The sequence below is a fragment of the Penaeus vannamei genome, chromosome 19, assembly GCF_042767895.1.
Source record: "Penaeus vannamei isolate JL-2024 chromosome 19, ASM4276789v1, whole genome shotgun sequence".
NCBI lineage: Eukaryota > Metazoa > Arthropoda > Malacostraca > Decapoda > Penaeidae > Penaeus > Penaeus vannamei.
In genome coordinates this window covers 35,126,374-35,151,373 of record NC_091567.1, presented here as the reverse complement: position 1 = coordinate 35,151,373, position 25,000 = coordinate 35,126,374, and the positions used below count along the sequence as shown (strand labels likewise).

The window sequence follows — 25,000 nt, the reverse complement described above, 5'->3', positions numbered from 1 at the left end:
ACCCAGTCTACCCGTTGTTGCATTGTATGATCAAGTCTCGTATAAACAGATATTTGATGTGTGATCGAACTTCTCTGTTTCAAATATCATGTTTTCTCATTTTAACAATTAGTACATTACACTTAATAATCTGTAATTCAGAGGATCTTTTTTTATCGCCACTCTTGATATTCGCCAACTTCTACGTCTCCTGTACTTTTCCGTTCTTCACTGTATTCTAAAACACCTTCCAGCTGTCTTTTTTAACCCCTCCCTCTACACCGTGCTTACTAACACCCCATTCTGAACGCAGGAGAGATGCGGGCGGCCATTCAGCAAAGTGAGTACAGTAACGCCCAGACTGTGAGTCATGGCTCCTCGCGCTTCCTCGCTCTCATCTTCGTGGGAGTTTATACTTGGCACCGATATGTGGTCCCGCTTTCCTAACTCTGGCGCTCACATTATTGGTGGTATGTTGAAATAAGAATAGTGTCGATTTGTGGTACTTGCGTAAATCTGCATACAGTACTGACTGAACTTGAAGGCCGTGGTGGCAGTGGTACACTTTATGGCTCTGAGACGATACTCCTTGTACAGTAGGTCTATACCTTTGAAAAGCCCAATACACCAAGTTGGTTTGTTGAAGGTGAGACTGCATAATGTATAACGTAATATTTGTCGTACTGATAAAAAGGTGAAGTTTATGTCTACTTATGATAATGGTGTAAATGGTATATTTGCAAAACAACGCCAAAACAATAATACCTGTTGAATTCATTGATAATATTAAAAACTGATTTCACGCTTTACGGGACATACCTGAAGAACACTTACTCAACACACACCACACACACACTTGCTACATTCACACTACAATAATGATTAAATATATAAAGAGTATATGACTGAGCATAATGCTTGTAGCTGAAGAAATAATATTCAGCACCCACATTTCAAGAAGTGATGTAACAGGTTTCCCTGATGCATAATGACTATTCTACTTTGATGTCTCTTAGTTTTCTTAATGGATTCTAATGTACAAATTGGAAAATATATCTTTGATGTTGATTTGTTTGTTTTCTTTCCGATAATTTATCTTCTGGATTCCTATTTGCCACTGGGCATCGTCCTTGTACTTATAGTAATTACAAAGTTACAAAGAAAAATGATTTTGCTAAACATCAAAGGTCATATAGCTTTATAAAAAGATGTAGTAGTGAAAAGGGTAAATACGGGGGGAGGGATTAGCTGATGATTAAATGTGCTGCACGCCAGAAGCCCTATGGTAGTTCAGGAAAGTATGGCATTGGAAGGGGCAAAGAGGGGTGAAGGTACAGAGGGTGAGTAAATGGGTTAAGGTAGTGATTAACAAGGGAGATCAAATTTAAGTTGTCAAAGAGGGAAGTGTGGGATTCTGCAAGGATGTCCGTGAGGTAAGGTAAGGATTAGCAAAAGGTGAAAGGGGGTTTAAGGACGAGTAGATCAGGAAATCCGGGAAAGAATCCAGGAAAGGGGTTATTGTGACAGTCGCATATGTATCCTGGGAGAAGCGGAAGAGATAATGGGGAGGGAAGGGGGGTGAACATATAAAGAACAGGGGAATGAGAGGTGTTGAGAGGGAGGAATAGTTAAAGGGGGGTGTGTAAACATCTTGGGAGGAAGGGGGAGGGGTGAAGTGAAGGTCAGCACTGGATTGCAGAGTAAGAGAAAAATCTCGTCGACGTGCTTCCTCTCTGGCCTCGCATAAAGTAAAGCCAAGTTTGAAGTGGATAATTGCCACTTTAGACTCAAACTTGTAAGTAAGGCAGCCCCTATAAAATACATTATGAGCGCCACCACAATTGACACGGGCGTGAATGCGCAGAGCCGTTAGATCATGACCAGATTGGGTACATAGAGGGCACCGGGCTGTTGAGCGGCAGTGTTTGGCAAAGTGACCTAGTTGCCAAATGTTCCTGGAGGTTGAGTAATGACTTTGGTTGATGATTTGGAATGGACTGAGGTGACAGTAGGTATTGAAGAGGGGGTAGTAGTAGTGCTTAGAGTCGTGGTCAAAGGAGAACCTGGGGTAGGGCTAGTTGATGAAGAGAATCCTCATTGCCCTAACATACGTACAAAAATCTTCATCCGTGGCCAAGGTAAGCCTGGAGTATGTTTGGGAAAGAAATGGATCATCCGTCTGGGTCACCGGATAGTCAACTAAACAACGGAATACTATGCCCACACTGTGCACAAACTCTGCCTTTCTGCCTTTCAATACGGTTCTCACATCCGAAGTCGCTAGCAGATGAGGTTGGACAAGAGAAGGAAAATGTTGAGACCGTGAAAATTAGTTGAGTCGAGGGCTGAGGCATCAGTCTCCGTCTCCGAAGGCCCCCAACGGTAACAACGGGCATGGGATTGACAGGGGAGTAAATACATTAATATACATATTTTGCTCAAGAAAATTTGTTGCGTGCATTGTTAGCTGATGCTAAAACCGTAAACTAAATATAAATTTCCTAGACTTGAGGCAGGCTATTCATATGTTAGTTAAATAAATACTGTGGCTTAGAGAACTTCTTTATTCTTCATATTATATTTAATTTACTTAAATAAAGGCATGTTTTTTCAACAAAATCATGATGTGTATTTAAATAAAGAAGCGGTAGGTTTGTAATAGAATATTAATTACATATAAAATTTTATTCACTTTCACAAGAAGTACAAAAACAAAAGCAGTAGAAAAATATAAATTTACATGAAACACTGGAGAATGATAGTTGTTATTTTGCTTTTTAACCAAAAATGTAACATTGGACAGAAAAAAGCCATAAATACAAGTGTACTGACAGAAAAAATAAAACAGATCTTTGGCAAACAGTGGCTGCAAACTAATGGAATTAAATCTTTTCCAATTCTTTTGCTTTGTGTTCTTTTCCCTTTTTATACTGAGAAGCTGCAAATACCCTCAGGTTACTTCTAACCTTATATTGGAATTTTAAAAATCCTGGTATAAAACTCTGAACCAAAATAATTCATCTACAGAACTGCCAATTCCAGTATCTTCTTATAGAAAAAAATTTATCTATAAATGCAGAGGTTCTCTCTTATCTGTAATTACCTCAAGGATGCTCACAGATACATCTTCATGAAACTTATTTGAATATCTTAAGAGAGCAATCTTGACAATACTGAAGATAGTGAAAGACTATATGACCCCACTCAAGCTCCAGCCTCTTGTGCAGTTGCCTGAGCAACAAAGGTCAGTTCACACAAAATTGAGCATGTGGGCTGTTCAGACTGCTTATGTAGGGTTTGTTCCATCAAGCAAAAATATGGTTCAAGTGGGTTTGAGAGGGAGCTGCACACATGCTTAAGCTGACTTTTCAGGTTACCTGCTTTGGAAACTTGACAGGAAGCTTGAGAATGTATAAATGCCCTTAAGAAATGTTGCAGCTTACAGATAAAGGAATCTTTGCTTGATCAGAAAATTTGCTGTTATAAAGAATCACTACATTACAAAAAGGAGAAAATAAGTAATAAATATGATCTCACTTCCAAACAATAATGTTTCGTAAGTAAGCATGCATGCCTCTAAAATGGCACAATTTTTTCACTGGGTTGATAATGAATGATGAAAAGTTTTCAATGAACAATCAACAATATCTTTAATAATATTTACAACCTAATTACAGTACTTGAAAAAAGAAAAAGGTTTAGCACTCTTTTCAGTTGAGATGGGGAAATAGTTAATGATAATTATAAGGACACAGATTTGTATTTACATCTAACAAAGAAAACTTATACAATGACTTCAGTAGGATACCACTACCAACTTAAAGAACTAGACCTTTTTTTCTTAACTTCAAGTACTCATTCACTGGTTATTCATCCTGTCCAACATGAATAACTTTGAAGACACCAGTTAGGTCTTGTTCAGGTACCTCCTTTCCTTCCCTTTTCTGCATCAGGTCACTTCTGTCTAGTAATTGATTTAGCTCTTCCTTTGTAAACACTGAAATGGGAAATGTATAAATAAATATACATGAGGGGAAAAAAGAGAAAAGTGGAAAAAATAACATATACTAGTACTTTCCACTTCAGTCACAGAAATACATGCAAGTGCACTAAACATATCACTATACGGAAAAACAAGGAAGAACATCTAACATATAAATAAATAATATCTAAATGTATTTCAGAGAACTTTTCCAATCATGTTTTTTCCTTACCATGGCCTGTATTTGTGCGATGGATTCTTTGATGATCTCTCTGGCTGAGGAGAGTAACAAGCTCATCAGAATCCACGACTTTGTCTAAGGACCTGTCGCTCTGTTTCGAAGCTTTGAATTTTCCTGACTGGATGATCAGTTTCTCTAACTTGCGCTTGGTGGCAGCACGCTCTACAATCCTCTCATCAATGGTCGAAGCAGTAATGAGCCGAAGAATCAACACTGGTCGAGTCTGTCCAATCCTATGGCATCTATCCTGTGCCTGCAGGTCAGCTTGTGGGTTCTGCATAAAGTAAATATAACCATATAAAATAATTACCAGGAAATCTCATCAGAGGTAATTAGTCTTGAATATAATTACAGTGAAAAAAAAGTTAATTGAAAAGCCAATACAAAATTGTAAAGTATTTAGCTACTTACCCAATCTGAGTCATATATGATGACTGTATCAGCAGAAGCTAAATTAATACCTAAACCACCAGCCCTTGTGCTTAGTAAGAATATAAAGCTGTTCGAATCTTTGCTGTTGTATTCTTTGATGTCATTCTGCCGAGTATCTAATGATCTGCTTCCATCAAGGCGCTTATAACTGAAAGTAAATAAGAAAATAATGCATGTCTGTACCACTCAATCCTGTTGACTTGCAGGATCCCATTCTGCTTCATAAAGTCATTATTGATGATGGAAAGCAGGAAAGATCATCAGATATCTTTTACCTATTTTACACCAATGAAAAGTAAATCAAACTCACTTGTACTTGGGCCTGAGGGAGAGGTAATCTTCAAGGATATCAAGCATCATGGTCATTTGGGAGAAAATGAGCACTCGGTGTTTGCGCTTGTACAGTTCTCCCAGCAGTTGGTCAAGTACTTGCAGCTTCCCGCAGGACTCTAGAAGCCCTTCATCAATCTGTTTAATCAGATTAGAGTCACATATTTAAACACTGAATTTTAGCACTGAATTACAACATAAATGTAAATTACTTCAGTATTTTCACCAGTTACTCACAACCCTTAATAACAAAAATGTTAATGACAAGATTATGATAATGTGTATTAAAAATAAAATGTTTTATGAGGTATCAATTTTCTCATTCACTGTAATCAAACTCTTTCAACTCCTGTGTATATTGATCAATAACAATATTAAAAATAATCAATAGGAATCCTGATTTATAAAGTACTTTCCACCAAAAGCACAACCTATCAAAAGAAGAACAAAAATTCCTATCCTACTGTAGCAGTTTTTGTATCTTTACTTACCATGTACTCTCCATCTGGAGTTAGTGGGTAGTTGATAAGGTATGGATGATTCACTATTTTACGACACTGCATCATTCTGTTTGTCAGCTTGATATTGACTGCTGATGTCTTCTTAGCTGTAGCTCTGTTAAAGAAAACATCAGTATTTGAAATAAACAAAATAATAATTTTCTTTCAAATCCTTAGTAGAACATTTTGAGAACTATCTATATAAATCTCTGCCAACAAGATACAAAGGCATAAACTCTCAAGCTAAAATATATAAGAGTGTGTGGAAAATGCAAAACTCTAAAGAAACTTACTCATCACTTCCTTTTTCTTGCATCTTCATCACAGCATCCAGAAACCTGTCGAGGGATTTAGGGGATTCACTTTCATCAAGCAGTGCAGAATAGTCTATGTCCTTCTTTGATTTGCGTTTTGGTCTTCCTTTGTTATCATATTCTATTTTCTCCTCTGCCTTCTGAAAATGTAAAGAAAATATTTCATATTATTTTCAAGAATACAACTCTTACAATAAATAATAAAACTATAAATAAATTTGTCACATTCTCCAAAAGCTATCAAACTGGTAAGATCAAACAAAAACTGAATTTAAAATGAGACAGAAAATGTGTCCATAGGTGTTCTAAAAGCTCAGAAGCTGACAAAGACAGTGCCTTAGTGAAGGAAAAAAAATAGTCACCACTATGAAGAATGAAGAGTAAGTTGACTAGGTAGCAGGGAAAGTCCTAGTGTAAGTCACAATTTAAAGAGTATTCCATCAAAAGAGGAAAAACTACTTACCTTTAAATTATCAAAGACAGTATAGTCCATAGTCAGAGTAGCCTCATAAAGCTTCAGCTGCAGGGGGGTCATGGGTGTGTACACAAGTAATTCTTTCTTGGGAGGAATCTCAAGATTGACATCTTTCTTCATGCGTCGCAGGAAGAAGGGACTGAGAATCTGTAAAGGAATATTAAACCCTCATGAAGATCATCCCAAACATGCTCATGGCCTCAAATATGTCTTGTTTCTTTTGCCTGGTGTGTCAACTGCACTTTCACATACCTTTTGGAGTGTTCCTATGACCTGCTTCTCTCTCTCCTGCTGGATGATCTTTTCATCACTGCCATCCTCCATCATCTCTGTTACATCAAACCAGGACTCAAAGACATCCAGAGAGTCAAAGATCTCAGGCATGAGGAAATTCAAGAGGGACCACAGCTCTGCAAGGTTGTTTTGCAAGGGTGTGCCAGTCAAGAGAAGACGGTTTGCTGATGGGAAAGTGTTCAGGGACCTGTAGAAGTATAAAAAATATATGTTATTTAATTTCATTGAACACATATGCACAGTTATTACTAATGGCTTCATATTTTAAAAAATAATAATTCAAAACCATAAATAATAATAACCATAATAATCAGTGATCTCAGAATCTTCATTTTTTTTATCATTCATTGGTAAATAAGACTAAAGGGCCACAACTTGAGGGCAGAAAAAAACTGACACCCACTAGCCTTCCTTATTAGAAATAATTCCTTATTGAAATAATAATTCCTGTAGAAAACTGAATATCCACTGCAAATAATACTCACTTTGTAAGTCTACAATTGTGGTTCTTTATCCTGTGCCCTTCATCTACACATATGTAGCGCCAGTAATACCTTGCAAGGAACCGCGTATCACGGATCACCACCTGAAAATTAATTACTTCTATTAAACGCATTAAAAATCATTTAACATGCTCTGTATTTACACTCTCAGCAGAAGAACTATATATCAGACAAAAAAAAATTAACCAGATCATATTTATTTTCCTCACCTCATAAGATGTAATAACAACAGGAAAGACTGGCACTGAGGTTCCTTCCACTTGTAACAACTTCTGGAACATTTTCCTTTTCTCTGTCCTGACAGCATCAGAGCCATGGTACAATACAGTTGGTACCTGTTAATTAGAATTTAATATTTTCAGCAATCAAATATCAGTAGGTGACAATGATAAGAACTGCAGATTTAGCATATCACTGTATTATGACGAAAAGCTACAAATTGACAAGTGGTGAAACTTTAGCGTTGAAGACTTAGAAAATTATCTCATAATAAAAACTGGAATTCAACTGTGAAAAACTCACCTTTGGTGCAAATCTTTCAAATTCTGACATCCAATTTGGGAGTGTAGATAGAGGCGCCACCACGAGGAAAGGACCCTGCACACCCCTATCTATGAGGTGGCACAGGAGGGCAATGGACTGGATGGTTTTGCCAAGACCCATCTCATCTCCCAAGATTCCATTGACACCATTTTCATAAAGTACCTGACGAGTATAGAAATATTCATACAGATGTAACAAGATTAATATCAAAATGAACATATAATATATTTCTGATTTTACATTACCATCAGCAGTATTAGATCAGAACAAACTGACAGAGCAAAACTTACCCTGAGCCAGGAAAATCCATCCAGCTGATACGACCTCATAGTTCCATTCTCAAAGAGTCGAGGTTGATCCACCTGCTCAACCACTTCATCCTCCTCAGAATAAACACCAGCTTCAACTTTTGCTTCCACCGTCTGTTAATAAATAAAAAAAATGTTGAAATTAAAAAAATAAAGAGTAAAACAGCAAAAATGAAAAGAAAAATTATGACAAGCTGCATATTATAATACTATTAAGAGTAAAAGTAATAGTGATAATTATATTTATAGTAGTAGTAGTGAAGATGAAGATGAAGATGAAGATGAAGATGAAGATGAAGATGAAGATGATGATGATGATGAAGATGATGAAGATGATGAAGATGATGAAGATGATGAAGATGATGAAGATGATGATGATGATGATGATGATGATGATGATGATGATGATGATGATGATGATGATGATGATGATGATGATGATGATGATGATGATGATGATGATGATGATGATGATGATGATATCAGTAATAGTAACAGTAATAATAAGAGTAATATCAATAACAATTTTAATAATATCAGTAATAACATTAATAGTAATATCAATAATAAAGAGATCATACTAGATGCAATTTCTTTTTAATTGTAAATACCAAGAGCATAGCAACTAACCTCTTTATCTATAACATCCTTAATCTTGTACTTCCCATCCTTGATTCTCTTAGCAGCTGGTGCACCTGAATTGTTCTTGCGCTTGCGGCCTTTACTTGAATCACTCTTCTCTGAACCCTGGGAGTTCTCTGTTGAGATGATTACAGTCATCAAAAAAGAACTTATATCTTAAGTATAAAGGTATTCATCGCATAGACAATAAATTGAATATAAAACACTTCCTCTTTTCTATTAAACAAGGAATCAGATAAAACGGGCATGATGTAAAAGGCCAAAAGGTCGTATATATAACAGGAAAATAGGTCTACTTACCTTCAGTGCTAGCATTCTCTTTCTCTGCACTGGTTTCAGCCTTGGGTCTGAAAAGAAAAGAAATTCTTTAGTCTCTTTCTGATGGCACTAAGGTTGGTGAAGTCTGACCTGGAAGAAATGGTTATGCATAAGATTATGTGAACAGTATGGACTTGTGCTGAGGACAAGGCAGATTTTGAATTGGCAAAGTTATTCTTATCACCAGCTGAAACAAGAAAAATCTATGTATCACTACACCATCAGTAAAACAAATCAATAGCAAGTCTAATACCTACATTACCATAAACATAATTATGCTAATGACAACCATGAAATTTCAAGAACTATATACACATCTTAAATCAGAAATATGTAAAATAAACACTTACTTTTTGCCCTTCTGTTTCTTGGTATCCTGAGTTTCAATTTGCTGAAGGAGGAACTGGCTATAAAACTGAGACTTATTGAGCAGATGCATCAGTCTCTTGTACCTGCAGAGACATTACAGCAGTTACAAATCATATTCAATGCAATCACTTGAACAACGCTAATCACTCTATGGAATCTCGTAAGTAATACCGCTTTCGATATGGAATAGTGTGAGATGGGAGTCTCTCCAATGTTAAAAAAGTTAAAAATCAACCAAAACTTTATGAAAATACCCTTGAAGTGAGGCTAGCAATTAATTCTAATACATAATCATAATCAAGAAGAAAATCAAGTATATACGTATGCAAGACCATTAATAAAGTCATGTATGCTTTGATTATGAAATAGCACAGACTAAAACTGAACATATAATTAATAAATGAAATGCAAAATCTTAAATAATTCCACAACCAGTACCTCTTTTCCTTTAACTCTTCCTCTTCCTTTGCCCTGTCTTGTACTTCCTTGCGCCAGGCTTTTTCTTGCTCATCGTTGGCCAATTCTAACTTTTCTTCTTCAGCAATAATATCTGTGGTCAGCACATCATCTTCAAGGCCTGCAGATTTATTTGAAACATGCATGAGACATACTGATAAAAGAAAAAATGGGGGGGGGGGGGAAATCTCTCTTCCTTTCTTTATTTTTTCTACAGACCCTGTTACTATTTACATTTTCTAACAATTACGAACTTACTTCTACATCTCTTTCCAATAATCAATCACACACCAACACCCACACAAAATATTTTCCTTGAACCACATTCTTTATCTGTCATATTTCTTACTTTTGGATTCGGTGTCAGGAGAAGCTGTGCGAGAGAGCCCATGAGCCTTTTCCTCGGGCATCTCAGGTGAGCCCTCTGGCCGGCTTGGGGAAAAGGTCAAGACGCTGCTTGAACTTTCTGCCCAGAGAGAGAGAAAAAAAAAATACAGGGATTTGTTGGTCAGTGTGAAATTAAATTATTGAAATCACTTTACACTGATGACTGTATTTCAAAGAGTTATGAAAATAATGATATATGTAAAACCTGTTGATGCTGATAAATAATAAAGTCTAAAGTTTGTTTATAGGCTTACCAAAAAAAAAAAAAAAAAGTCACATTAACAACACATCTCTCTTACTTCCATTAGTTATTTTCTATTGTTTATTTCTATTTCATATGCGTTAACTCATCAAAATCTCCATCATGATCATACATATATAGGAAAATATGTACCTGAACTGGCTTTGCTATCATTGGAGAATTCCTCTTCAATATCATCTCGATTTGTGGGTGGCATTTCAAAATCTGGAAAAGGGAGAATAAAATACAATGACAATAGTTCCATGCCTCAACATCATCCAGACAATAAGCTAAGTATTTTTAACATAAATCATCATCTTAATGTCGTATTTGCTCTTGTCTACCACTGGCCTATGTGTTTTTGGTGCAGCAGCAAAGGCCAATAAATCTCCACCACATGTTCTGACAAGATTGAGGTGACAGACTGCCCTAATTTCAATAATCATATGAGGAACTATCATGTTTGGCTCAGAAAACTGGGATTCTGAAACAGATCACAGCAACTCTCATTTATATATGGATAGAACACAACTAATATAATAATAACTAAGTCCCATTCTACCTTCAAAACCTTTCCCACCTTGAAATTTTTTGATAGTATTGGTCAATCATTACTGTATAGATGCACCAAGGTTGGACAAATTGCAGATAATGTTCTTGTTCAGGCCAAAAGGTTGCAGTTGTAGGTACAAGAAATAAAATGCAGACATTAACAGTTGCAAAACAAATAATGGTTGCACAATAAATAAAGGAAAAAGATCGTGGAAAGCCCCACTAAGTCCACTCAGAGCTTCCGAGTTTCAGCTCTATCTTGCCATGCATACCAAGGTGAAGACAATGTTTGTTGGGGGGTGTTGGGGGGCAGAGCCCCCTATCAACTCTCCCCTCAGGGAATGACTGAAGTGCAAGCCCAGTCATGGCAATTTAGTATGTTGAATAACTTGTGAATGGGGTTGGGGAGAATCTCTAATAAGTGCACCAAAGTCTCACATAAATTATATATGGAAAAACAAATAAATTAAATGTAGCAAGAGACTTCTCAATCACCAATACAGCCAGCAACAGTTTGCAGAAGCTGTTGAAATGCAGACAACTAAAAGGCCAATCCGTCCCTAATCCATTTGACACCGACACCTTAAATACAAACATGCCACGAAGCCACAAATGCCTTGTAATAATTATAATTTTCTGGATTTTATCATAGATATTTAGAGTATACTTTTCCCTCCACACTGACTGAGAAAAATTAATGCTTTCCTTTAAAACAGGCTTTTTTCGATGATTTACGCTAATACGGGATCACTTCAGTATACTCTAATTTGCTTTCCTCATTATAAAATCTTGTTATTTCCACAAATACAGTTCGCTTACCGGAACTCAAAATATGTAAACAAAAAACTCCATGCGTCCTTACATGCACAAGTGAGGAAGTAAACATTACACCAAACACCAATATTCTCCCAGCGAATCTACAACCAGATACTTATTCCTATACTAGTCCCGTAAATTAACACATTCAAGTCTCAAAAAACAAACCGCAGACTGTTCAAACCTGTTAGAAAATGATTTCGGCTTCGGCAGCAGACTTCAGGCTTCCTCACTCTCTTCGACCTTTCCCGCCTCTGTTGTGTAAGTTGTTTTCTCCCTGTGACCTCTTGCGCCCAACTGTCATACGCCGGGTTTAGGTATTGTTGAACGATAATTAATTTCGTGTGGTTATGTATGTATATATACACATATGTATGCATGTATGTACACATATATATACATATGTATATATAATGCTCCTTTTTGTCTTTCATTTATAGAAAGTTTTTTTTCGTTTAGGGTTTATTCATTCATTATTCATTTTCTGCTATTGATCTGTATTTTAGTTTATATTTTCGGTGCTTTTTTGCTTAATTGAGGAAGAGAGAGAATATTGTCTTATTTTTGTTTTATATCGACCGAAATTTTAAGCACTGAGATGTCTAAACTCGTTTATTAATGTATGCTGTTCTTGTTTTTCAATAATGAGACAATAGAAGCATTTTCTCATGGTCAGCATTCGCCGTCTTGTGACCAGTTCAGCTGTATACGGTTCATATATTACTTTTTGAGTTCTTCATCATAAAATTGTGTCTTTACTCTTTAAAATCAGATTTTCCTTTTTTTTTTTTGGGGGGGGGCTTTTATATCAACATATATATTTTTTACTATCGCATGTTACGTGTGGGTTTTAATTTCATATAAAAAATCCATCAATTTCCTCAACATCGAAATGTATTTTAGTTATCAGTTTCATCAAAATTGGCCATACAATTCAAAGAAATCACATTGCAACGTATATCCACAACGGAATACAACTTCCGCCTTGCGTTGGTTGTCTTGTATGCAGTATCAGCTTCTATTCAATTTAACTACTTAACTATTTTGGAATGATTAATGTATCAAGTCCCTTACATCTAGGAAAACAAATGGCATGAAACTACAAGAATAATCGACCAGGGAGAAATTGAAAATGAAAAAAGAGAAATGAAAAACGGAACATTATCGTACTAGGTAATGTTGCCCAAACATGCTGAGCCTTGTTCCCGCCAAAACATCGATACAAGCGTTACGTCATAAGCATGCGGTTACGTCACGAGGTTCTTGTTCTATATAATTTCACCACAGTAATCTCTAAAACATTTTCCTTTTGTAGCGACAATACATGGAATGAGGACTAACACAAGAAATAGTTATGCTTTTCTTTTAGTCTGATCCTTTAAAATTTATTTTTCTATTCTTATCTTTTATTTTTTTATTTATTTATTTATTTATTTATTTTTGGAGGAGAGGTATAGCAGAGGCAACTAATAGCTACATTATAAATATCTAAAACTGCATCTCTACAGCACTGTACTCTTCTCACTGTGGGTTATTATTTTTTCGATAATCCATAGAGCTATCGAGTTCTCACGACCGCCCAACCGTGAAACTCCCATTTTAACCGCCATCTCTGTGTTATCCATGGGCTTTTTAGTAAAACTGTCATTACTCAGGTCATATAGCAGAATGCCTAATATTACAATATGAATCATATGAAAAATCTCTACCTGCTTCGATAGGCTGAGATTTACGATTCATGGATTTTCCTAACATAAAGTGAATGTGTAGTATACATCCCTAATAGATATGATTATCACTTATTCTTCCCTCTCAAATTCCATGCGTAATACAAGCAGTGGTACAAGTGGGATCAGCAATGCTCAAGCACGAACGCCCAAGGCCAGTTTCAAATACCCCTGTACCATGCACTGAATTCCGTGCAACCGGTAAAATGGCGCCCACACACAGGCCAGGAAACCAGTCGTGTGTTTCAGTATCTATCAATGAATGTAGAGCTGGGGGGAGGGGAGGCAGCTGAGTATTGGTGGCACTAGGCAATCGACCTATAGAGTCGTCTAATGCTACGTTAGGGTGTTAGAGCATATTCTAAGATCATATTCGTGGTCGGAATTAGAATGTTTAATCATGGTGAAAAGTTTCAGGTATGGGTTACTATATTCATATCTTAAAGAATATGAAAGGTTTGGCCAAATTTTGAGGATTTTTCATAGATACATAAAGATAACCAAGAATTATTAAGCAATTGGATTTAATCATATTAATCTATATCTTGCATAACAGACCTAATGTTTATAATATATATTTTTTAAAACTCATATCCCATCTAAAATAAATGTTCATAAATATTGTAGAGTGAGGGGGGACTCTTCACATGAAATCCTTCTTTTGACCCTTTATTCTCAAATGACAAAATAATAGTTACACAAAAAATTATTTCATATATAGATAAAACAGCTTACATAGATGCCTATTAATTTTCTTTATACCTTGCGCTCTCCTTCTCCCTCCCCCCCTCTCCCTCCCTCCCATTCGCTCACTCACTCACTCATTCACTCACTCACTCTCCCCCCAAGTGGATAAAAGCATAATCAAATTTTTATCTCTAGGAAGGATAAGGGAAACACCACAAAGAGAATTTCTGAATAATTTATATATTTTTGAGCAGTTTTTACTTGGTATAAAAATGGGTCACCATAGCCGATATAGGCCAATCAATATAAAAACAGCCTTGTACTTAATTTTGCCCCAGTTCATAATTTATCTTATCAAGAACAATTCTGAGATCGCAGATCTTGTAGAAAAAAAACACACAGAAAAATATCATATCTATACTCTAAACAACATTGTAAAGAGGCAGACAAAATTATGACATCAAACACTGCAATATTATCCCATGACTTTACAAGAACGAAAATGGTCACATGTACACAGGACTTAACCTAATGTAAAAAAAACAATCTTATACAATCCTATTATCCTTGTTCACTGTTTTCAGGACTTCTTATAGTTGCTTTTTATAATGTCCAAGAGCTTGCTGCCAAGTCCTTCATCCTGAAAACAAAAAATAAAATGTCTGTCATATTTCCAAAAACAGAACAATTATATTATGGGTGTAGGTGCAGGTGTGTGTCTGTGTTTTTCACATATGTGAATATCCATATAGATCAATCTGTTTATATATATCTGATTATGTAAAAAGTGTAAATACTGAATGAGCAGTAACTATAACAGAGTAGAAGAGGAAAAAGTAGCTGGAGAAAGTAAACCAATAGAACAGATACAAAAAATGGATGATAAAAGAAACACAGGAAAAATAACTAGAAAATGGTACATAGAGGAAAAGAAATACAGTATTCAATGAGCTAGGAGAGAAAAAAGGAATTAACTAAATAAAAATTAAAAACTGAAAGAGGAAAACATAAAGCCCTTTACTAACTTGATGAGTCCACGAGAGTAAGATGGTCTTCCCAGGTTCATCATCTTGGATATTAATGAACACTGAATCAGCAACGGAAAGCTGGAACTCATTGACAGCTTGCACTTGAGAACTGCCTAATTTCCTGAAAGATAAAATATACTTACTATTAATTTCAATATATAAAAAAAATATTCCTTTTCATTAGCCACTTACAGCAGATTCAGGTAAGTTTGTCTCTGCTCTACTCATTCATTCATTCCTGCTTTAGGATAAAAAAGACTGCTTAAATACATAATGGATGAAGCCATAACCAACCATTCTCTTTATGTAAATGGCTATTTCCACTGACAAAAACAACACATAGCACAGAGCTTTTGTTCTCAAATTATATGATTATGACAAACATTTAAAGCATCAAATATAACTTACTGAGACAACAGAGTGTGTAATGCTGAGGTGAGAGCAGGAACAGGGCCAGTTTCGTCCACTTCAATTCTCTCCGTGAACCTTAGATTGTGTGCAGTTACACCAAGGTCTCCCCAGGCCTCATTTACCCCAACGATTCTCAAATTCTGTGAAAATCAAATGAGGAAAAACTTGCTCCAAACATTTGTACTTACTTATCTGTTTTCCTTAAAGAAATAGAGAGCAAAAAGCTAGTAACTAAAAGAGCAAAAAAATCACAAATACCTTCAAATTTCCTTGTTATCAAACAATTAGTTATCTAACAACTAAATCAGAGATGCAGTCACATTTCTACTCACATTATTCTTCATAATGAGGACCCCATGCAGGACCTTCTGCTTCTTTGTTCGATTTTCTTCCGTGTTGTTGCCTCTAGAGGAGGAGGAGGAAGAGGAGGAGGAGGAAGAAGAGGAAGAGGAGGATGAGGAAGAGGTAGGGAGGGCCATTGTGTGCTTCAGTAAAGGGAGTGACACTTCCACGTCTAGATCAATGGACACAGGGATGATTGACGTCTCACCATTCCCTGGCTTGTAGCAGTTGATGTTGAACTCCTTCAGGGTTAAAAAGAGGAAAGGCAACAATAAAAAGGAAATGCATCCTTTTTAAACCACAGTCACCAGTCACTGCTTCTTTACACCATATGTTCTCTATTTCCTCTTTTCATCTCATTAAATTTCAACCTTTTCTTACCTGCATGATCTTTTGCTTCAAGAACTCCATCTTCGCATTTTCTCCATGCACCAACATTACATTTTTGGGCTCACAGTGGCGAATCAGCTGCATGATACCTTTGGCATCAGCATGGGCACTAAAGGACATGTACTGCAGACCAAAATTATAAATGGATGTAATTAAAATAACAACACTTGCAATAAATTATTTATACTGTGAAAGTCACTTCAGAAACACAAATGAATGTAGAGAGAAACTTTCTTGGGTGTGAATGCAAAGCTTAAAAAGTAATTATTTTGATATTCAATATATTCTATTTCCCAATGTAATATAATCATTTCAAAAAAACCACTTCCTCAAAGATCTCCATACTTAAACACTAACCTCAACAGTAAGGTTCACCTCAACACTTGTTCTATTCTCAAAATCAATCTTCTTAGCACCATTCAGAATCTTGTGGCCTACTGTTCCTTGGACACAGTAACCAGGCATAATAACCTGTAAGGGTGAGTACAAATTTTATTAGAGAACTTAACAATAATATAGAAGTATTTTTACAATGCTTGTCTCTATATGATCTTGATAAATATTCTCTATCAAATATTAAATTATTTACAGTATTCCACTGTATTTTTCAGATGGAAAAAATTCCTTTCTTGATATACACTACAATATTCATAGAAACAAGGTTAATCAAAATTGCTTTACCCTTATTTTTGGACAAATGGAATGACGGGAGATAACAAGTTCATTTTCAAGAAAAAAAGGAAAAAATATATCATCTTTTTCCTTCCTTCCTAAATCAATAATAAAAAAAAATCTAAACATGAGAGGACTTACCATATTATTAGCATTTGAGGCCCATTTCTTGAAGATAGCGAGTGACAAGCCTGCATGCAACATACCAGGAGTGGCAAACACAACCATAGGACCTGGGTTATCCATGTAAGACTTGTCAAAGGGCTTGATGTGCTTGAAATCAAACATGTTCCGATGGACAAATGTGCGTCTGATCTTCTGGTTTGTCCAAGTTATAAACATTCTGTAGTATTTATTGGCCTGAAATGTATCAATTTTGGTTATTTTTTTCATAAGCCTTTCAAGTAAACAAATTAAAAATGGTGTGAGCACGGAAACTCAAATGTATAAGCCATCTTAAATGATCAACAAGAAATAGTCAGTACTCTGAACCATAATACTCACAGTCTCAGCCAGACCCATGGTGAAATAGATGGGAACTTTCAGGTTCATGCGGTCCCAGTAGGTGTCAAGTAAAATGCACAACTCTTGCACACGACCAAGGGCAAACACTGGAATCAGGACTTTGCCTCCTCTATCTACAGCATCATGAACTTTTTTTAGGAAGTCACGTTCTCTGTATTGAGGATCATATTTTCTTATGAGTTCATGTAGTCAACTCATCTGTAGTTACACTTTCTTATGTCTAAGTACTAAAAAGACAATGGCCATAAATATATCAAAGTTATAACTATTCAAACTCTAACCACAAAAGGACATACCTTATTCAGGTACACTCAGGTGAGTATACCTGGCAAACTGTACCAATATACCTACATGATATCAAAAAATATTTCCAACTCTCATGGTGTAGTTTTTTTATTCCTAATAAACTACTCACATTGGCAGCATATTCACACATTAAGAGAAATACAATGAAGCACCATACGATGACATCATTCAAGCATAGTCTGAATTGAATTAATGTTTCCTCAGTTTAAGAAGGTTTCATCTTATGAAAAGACAACTGAAACTTTCTGATAAGATGAAGCTATGGGCATTTTACAATCAAATAATCCCCCTCCCCTGTACACTATACATTCATTAACACTTCTGAATAACTAAAAAATAAATAAAAAATAAAAAATCAAATAAAAATAAAAAAAAATAAAAGTACAATCCATAACATTAATGGTTTTCAATGGTTTTCCAGACCAGTGTTTATAGTCTCAGTCTCACCTGCAACGTTTAGAGTCACGGATTGTTGTGGCATATGTTGACTCTGAGATAAGGAGGTCTGGCCTGCACTTGTCTATCCATGCTGCTCCCAGGTGCCGATCAGGAGTCATATTGTAGTCCCCCTAATATCACAGAAAGAAAATTTCAGTTATCATAATGTACTTCTAATGCACTAAATAAGCAATATGTACTATACTTGCAGTTCTTTCACTAACTTGAAAAACAAAAACAACTTTCACATACATCCTATATTTAAAATAGTACAATAAGAATTATAAAGAATATACAGATATCATAGTGACACAACATAATGTAACCAAAAAAGACCATTTGTTCTATTTGGCCCCTAATTAAAACTTACTGTGTATACAAGACTCTGCGAACCCACTCTGATGTGGAACATAGCTGCACCCAGTACATGTCCAGCATAATAGGCCTTTATTTCTAAGTCACTGTCCACCTGTTTCATTGGTTTAATTAACGTATGAAACTGTTAGCTTATACATAAAAGGACATAATAAATTCTTGGCAGACAGATTTGATGTTAATAGCAATAACTTTAAAATAATTCAGTACATAATAACATTTCAATGTATCTCATTCTGCATACATACCATTATATTTCTGGAAGATCAACTTACCTGCAATGTTTCATGAAGTGTAACAGTAACAACCTTCTTCATGCAGTCTTTGATCATCACAGATGTGAAAAAGTTTGTCTCTCCTTTCCTCTCCACGGCAACCTTCCTCATGTCCTCCTAACATATCACAGAAAAGTTGCACTCATTATGCTTCTTTAAACTCAAAAGTGATCTGTTTTGTGGCTACCAAATATCCAAAATTATGTATAGAAAGGATAAACATATACAACACCTACCAAGAGCACAGGGCAAAGAGCTTTGGTGGGCTGTGTCATATAGATGGGCCCATTGTACCCCACCATTTCTGTCATGTAGGGCAGAGCCCCACAGTGATCAAGATGGAAGTGGCTGATAATAATACAGTCCAAGTAATCAGTCAGTGGGCCATCAGTGATATAAGAAAAATCTGGGAAGCGTCGATCATCATTGTATCTGAAAATTTACGAAAATGAGGTTTTCCCAAATTTAAAACAGATGACAAATGGTCAGATCCTGTGAAATGCTGGAACTGGCTAAATATCAACCATCTTTACAAGGTCCCTGCTGAAGTAACCAACATAGGAGCTAACTTTGAAATTTCAGTGAGTGGGGTGCCAATACCATTAGTTCATAGTTATGCTATATTTCACTCTTCCTTTTGAAATTGCTTGGGTCACTCACTATGCTTCCACCAATGTTGTTAGTCTATATCTTTTAAAATCTATTCTTAAATCTAGTTTTAGTTACGTGATTTTGTTTACAGTTTCATTGACTCATGGGCATGTCACTTTCCTTTCTTCATCAAGGAGTGCAAAAATCATTGACAAATTGAATGTCTATTACACATTATCATACGTGAAATTGATTTTATGCAGAGTGCCAATAGCCAAATACAAATTTCTTCATCATAAATCTAAGATCACTCAGTAAATTGCATAAGCCACTAGCTGGCAAATATTAAAAAACAGTTGTAGTTAACCATATCCACATCCATAAATGACAAATGTAAAAAATGGAGAGCCAAAGACACAATATCTAGCTATAAAAACCAAGATCTTTTAAATCTAACAGAAAAAAAGCATTATAAAACTCTCCTTACCCCATGTGCATTCCACAGTCCAACATGATGTTTTTACCACCTATTGTGACTAAGATACAGCTCCGACCCACATCCTGCCCCGCACCTGTGAAAATCAATGATGACAATAAACACAAGGAATAACATTTATAAATGACAACACATTCAATATATATTATTAAGATATGAGTAAATTACAGAAACAAGTAATTCATGTAATCATTATAGGAAATCACCTTCTTTATATGGTTCCCTTTTATATCCACCAAATTAAATTATTAAACAGTCTCTTATCTTAATTTCTTATAAAAGATTAATTCCAATTTCACTAAATTCAAAATCAATACATATATATTCAGAAATCTGAAAATCTTATATATTTTTACCTAGTGAAATTCAAAATTCATCTACTCTAATGCTAACTTCTTTCTAACACAAAAATATGAAATAAAATCTAATAAATAACACAAAGAAATTGCAAGAAATTATAATGTCATAAAATAAAGCTTTTTTTACAATTCACTTGTAAACTGACAGTTTTCCAAAGATGTTTCAGTAACAGTGTACACTCCAGTTACTGTAGGTGTATCAAGACTTTTAACACTTTATAAAAGATCACAGTAAAGAAGGCCTACAATTCAATTTGGAAAAAAACAGGTCATATAATCATAATGAAGTCTTGGTTTGAAAGACACTGCCACCATCCCGGGCACATATACCAAAATTTGCAAAATTATCTTGTATGTTCCTGATATCTAATGATATATGTTTAACTTTGTTAATATAAATTTCGAAGAATCCATACAAATTATAGTAATTCATAAATCAATTACTTTAACGTATATTTCCTCATTTACAGACCCTTAACATGACAGTTAAATCCCGGTTTAACTATCTAGTTGCTCACGTTGAGAAATTAATTGAATGGTCATAACTTTCTTCGAATTTAAGCTGAAAACAGCTCATCTTAACAGACCTTCACATGATATAATCTATACTGTTTTCTCTAACTCTCATAAAACATACCAAGGGGTGTTACTTTGATCTCCGGCATTTTTTTATTGATATTTTATTCCAGCTCACAGCACTCCATTGAATCGGTTTGTTATGATCAGGGTTACAGCGACTACGGGAGTATATTATTTTATAGGGGATGCGAGCTTATGAAATAAAAAAACACGATATTTTATCCTATATTTCCATAGCTATAATAATATCAGTAATAATGGTGGTTTTGATTATTTCTTTGATTAATACACTTCTAAGATACAAATAATGAATAATAGAAACAGTAAAAAAATAACAGTAATGATAATAATAATATTAATGATGATGATGATGATGATGATGATGATGATGATGATGATGATGATGATGATGATGATGATGATGATGATGATGATGATAACGATAATGATAATGATGATGATGATAGTTATTAAAGAATGATAGCATTTAATAATAATAATAATAACAATAATAATAATAATAATAATAATAATAATAATAATAATAATAATAATAATAATAATAATAATAATAATAATAATAATAATAATAACAATAATAATAATAATAATAATAATAATAATAATAATAATAATAATAATAACAAATGTGATGACAATAATAATAACAACAACAACAATAATAATAATTATTATTATTATTATTATTATTATTATTATTATTATTATTAGCATTATTATTATTATCATTATTATTATCATTATTATTATTATCATTATTATTATCATCATCATTATTATTGTTACTATTATTTTTATTATTATTATTATCATTATTATTATTATTATTATTATTATTATTATTATTATTATTATTATTATTATTATTATTATTATTATTATTATTATCATTATCATTATCATTATCATTATTATTATTATCATTATTATTATTATTATTATTATTATCATTATTATTATTATCATTATTATTATCATTGCAATAGCAACAATAATAAAGTGGTAGCAACTACAATCTTAATGATAATCACAATAACAATAAAAAGGAGACAAAGAGGATGAGGAAGAAGAAGGTAGAGGAAGAGAAAATGAAACGAAGAAGAAAAGGAGGAGGAGGAGGAGGAGGAAAAGGAGAAGAGGAGGAGGAGGAAAGAAGAAAAAAAAATCACGAAAAAATGAGACGGGTTCGCACTTGCACACACAACACACCCGTTGAGATGTTTGCCTGGAATTCGACATCAAAAAGTGTGCTGCGTGGAGTTCGAAGTTCAGTTGAGGTTTGACATCATCAGCGCTCTTCCCAGCTGCCTCTCTCATACCAGTTGATCCCTTATGACTACAACTTCTACTTCAGTTAACATACAAATGACATTTGCTTTGCAAGAGTAGACATCGTCCTTTGAAATAATGATAATACTGTTGATGATAAGGCGCTGTTAAATGTAAGCGTATCAAATATATTTGGCAATTATCAATTGATGACTGGACTTTAAAACATGTCGTGACACCTCGCAATAAGAAAAAACAAGAAAAAAAGGAAAAAATGTCGTACATGTACAATAATATTAGACTCGAAAATACTTGAAAATGCATATGTATGTGCGTGTAAATACATAATAATCTCAGGTTTATTGTCACTGTCTCTCATAGAGAACACTTGAGGAGCTCTTAATGAATGAATTTCAGGTTTCTGGGGAACATGGCTTACAAACACTGAAACCTTAATTATTTTTGTGCGACTTTTTCTGCAACTGTTCAGTAAGAAATAGGTTTTCTTTTAAAGTGCATGGTGTTCATGAAGTCTAGAAAAGGTATGAATGAGACTGGATATCTTCACAATGTATTTGACCGGTTTCGATTACGTCTTCGTCAGAAATACATGTATTTTTGACGAAGACGTAATCAAAACCGGTCAAATACGTCTCTTGTATTGTGAAGATAACCAGTCTCATTCATACCTTTCCCTACATTTGTCAACATAGACACGGTTCATCGTCCGTGAAGTCCTAACGGGTTGATGCGTGGAGATTCTGCGTCGATCGTTGAGTGCCTCCTTACCAGTTCAGTTCAGTTCAGTTAGATTTGCCAGATCTAGCTTCGCCCAGGCCTTTTCTCTAGAGTGACCCAGCCTGTGTCAGCTATTTATCGTTGACTCGTGTGTTTTCTTTGAATTATATGCTTAGCGTGGTGGCTGGATTGCAAGCAAGCGATCCAGCTGCCACGGAGTAAGCATGTGGCATACCCTTTTTACCATCCCGTCGGCTGTAGTGGGTGGTCCCTGTCTCAGAAATTGCGTGTTTTTTTTTTCTGAGACTGGGGCTCACACCACAGCCACCGGGCTTATCGGCGACCAAAGAATCGCCTCTGACCGGTGCCTCATCATTCTTACTCCTATATTGGGTTTTGTGGCCGAGAATGTGGGGGGGGGGGACCACAGCTTGTGGAACAGTGGATTGATAAGCTCCTTTTGCAATCCCCGATCGAGGATAGACAGTTGGGAAAAAAGGTGAAAAGAAGGAACCCTGCTCTATGGCCTATGCAGGCCAGGGGGGCGGCAAGGAGCACAGGCAATACGACGAACATCTTTGATTGCAGGAACACGGAGGCAGTTCTCTGACTTAAGTTACAGTCCGAGGAAAACCATGTGACGAACTCTGTTGGAAGGCAGCTTCAGATTAGGTAAAAACCTAGAGGATATGCATGGAACGCAATATTCAACAGCAACCTCAGTAATCCCATGCAAGATATGAGGTACATCACTGCCGAGTACATCCAAATTCAGACAACCACACCCCGTCTATTGCTTTGCAAAACGGGACCTGCCCATCCACCTGCTGCCCCATGGACGCAGGGAAATAAGGAAAATCACTGGAAGGACAAATGTATTCTTTCGTCAAGGCAAAATTAGAGCCTACTTTAATTCTCAGGGATCCAGACACGGAAGGAAGCAAGCAAAGGATTCAGACAAGGAACAAAAAAACAAAGGATGAAACACTAAAACGCGAGAGAGAATATCGCCTCATGGGCAGAAAAAAGTTCAGGCATCATAACCTAATATGAATGGACAGTGCTGTCTTTACATCTGGTAACAGCCTTGTGGGCCAATCAACACTGGCCCCAAAACTTCTGCATTAAAGTCAAAACGCCACTGTGGATGACGCATGTGAAAATTAGAAATTTTGAACGGAACAGGTGAAATCTATGAAGATGTTCTCAAAATACCATCTGATCTCAAATGGGACATGTAGGGGCTTGTTCTGTAAATATTAGCACGCAGAATTCTCATAATTCTGTACAATATTACTACTTAGCCCTTTTACGGATTTCATAACTCACGTGTCTGCCTTCCTTTTACGTTCAAGACAGTTTATATTACACCCCCGTCTGGGCCACGCAGCTAAAGGCCCGGGATAGGCCACTGAGAACATCCCATGGCAATTCAATTTGTCAGTATATCATTATTTTTATTTCCTCATATAGACCACATGTATGAGCTAGTTTTGTAAATGTTTGTAAGCAGAATTTTCATCATCTTGTTTATTACTACTTGTTCTTTTACTGACTTCATAATTCATTTATGTCTGGCTTTCGTTTATTTAAGACAGATATGTGGCAAGAGTGTTATTCAGTGTCATTATATTTGATATTTTTGCCACGATGTGCTTTTCAATGTTAGGAGAGGGAGGGTCATTTAAGCATTACGCCTAAATGTTTGCACTACATCTTATTCCATGTAATTGATAGTAAAAACCTTTTGAAGACACATCGAAAGGCTGGAAACTAAAGGGGAGTTTTCGAGTCTAGTGAACTTGGGGAAATTTCTTATAAATTTTTAGAAAGTCCACACTTGAAATTTTGAAGGGTAATGGCCAAAAAGTAACCTGTTTGGAGGGTTATGTTCGAATAAAGTTACATCAGTGTTGTTTCATATATCTAGAATGTCACTTGTATAAATTGTGTATTATTTACACCAGTAAGGTATTTTGTTGTCATTTAAATTACATTTCGAAGTCTGAGAAGTGTTTGCGGCGGAAATAATGAAAGAATTAGCAGGGTATGTTCAATATTCCAGCTTACTAAATCTCCCGATACAATT

General features: G+C 35.4%; 3 protein-coding genes across 3 annotated transcripts in view; 1 reads left to right on the top strand and 2 right to left on the bottom strand.

The window, feature by feature from the left end:
* LOC113805696 (zwei Ig domain protein zig-8) overlaps positions 1-1,047 on the top strand; it is a 62,875-nt gene extending 61,828 nt beyond the window's left edge. Inside the window, exon 8 of the mRNA XM_070134461.1 lies at positions 293-1,047. Within this exon, the coding sequence (XP_069990562.1) occupies positions 293-426 (134 nt within the window). The 3' untranslated portion in view covers positions 427-1,047. The remainder of the gene's footprint in view (positions 1-292) is intronic.
* Positions 1,048-2,649: 1,602 nt separating this feature from the next.
* LOC113809168 (lymphocyte-specific helicase) lies at positions 2,650-11,968 on the bottom strand. The gene is made up of 19 exons (XM_070134265.1): positions 11,867-11,968; positions 10,468-10,539; positions 10,036-10,152; positions 9,669-9,807; positions 9,212-9,313; positions 8,844-8,890; positions 8,532-8,659; positions 7,884-8,015; positions 7,573-7,755; positions 7,260-7,385; positions 7,033-7,133; positions 6,506-6,734; positions 6,242-6,400; positions 5,758-5,918; positions 5,456-5,579; positions 4,945-5,102; positions 4,614-4,782; positions 4,194-4,476; positions 2,650-3,976 (listed from the first exon to the last, which is right to left on the bottom strand). Exons 2-19 carry the CDS (start codon positions 10,529-10,531, stop codon positions 3,846-3,848), a joined length of 2,553 nt encoding a protein of 850 aa, XP_069990366.1. The 5' UTR covers positions 10,532-10,539; positions 11,867-11,968; the 3' UTR covers positions 2,650-3,845.
* A 2,347-nt stretch (positions 11,969-14,315) lies between these two features.
* On the bottom strand, positions 14,316-21,061 carry IntS11 (integrator complex subunit 11). The gene is made up of 14 exons (XM_027360668.2): positions 20,942-21,061; positions 19,937-20,021; positions 19,095-19,290; positions 18,859-18,975; positions 18,579-18,677; positions 18,218-18,339; positions 17,444-17,615; positions 17,081-17,299; positions 16,625-16,738; positions 16,259-16,390; positions 15,868-16,119; positions 15,533-15,675; positions 15,122-15,245; positions 14,316-14,736 (listed from the first exon to the last, which is right to left on the bottom strand). Exons 1-14 carry the CDS (start codon positions 20,967-20,969, stop codon positions 14,677-14,679), a joined length of 1,863 nt encoding a protein of 620 aa, XP_027216469.1. The 5' UTR covers positions 20,970-21,061; the 3' UTR covers positions 14,316-14,676.
* Between the last annotated feature and the right edge of the window lie 3,939 nt (positions 21,062-25,000).

Excerpts from the sequence above, each read along its gene's own strand:
- LOC113809168 (XM_070134265.1), bottom strand. The coding sequence starts at position 10,531 with ATGCCACCCACAAATCGAGATGATATTGAAGAGGAATTCTCCAATGAT. Across the intron at positions 10,153-10,467 it reads TGATAGCAAAGCCAGTTCAG|AAAGTTCAAGCAGCGTCTTG; the intron begins GTACATATTTTC and ends CTCTCTGGGCAG. Across the intron at positions 9,808-10,035 it reads TCCTGACACCGAATCCAAAA|GCCTTGAAGATGATGTGCTG; the intron begins GTAAGAAATATG and ends ATAAATCTGCAG.
- IntS11 (XM_027360668.2), bottom strand. The coding sequence starts at position 20,969 with ATGCCGGAGATCAAAGTAACACCCCTTG. Across the intron at positions 18,976-19,094 it reads CTCTTTGCCCTGTGCTCTTG|GAGGACATGAGGAAGGTTGC; the intron begins GTAGGTGTTGTA and ends GTGATATGTTAG. Across the intron at positions 17,616-18,217 it reads CGTGACTCTAAACGTTGCAG|AGAACGTGACTTCCTAAAAA; the intron begins GTGAGACTGAGA and ends TCCTCAATACAG.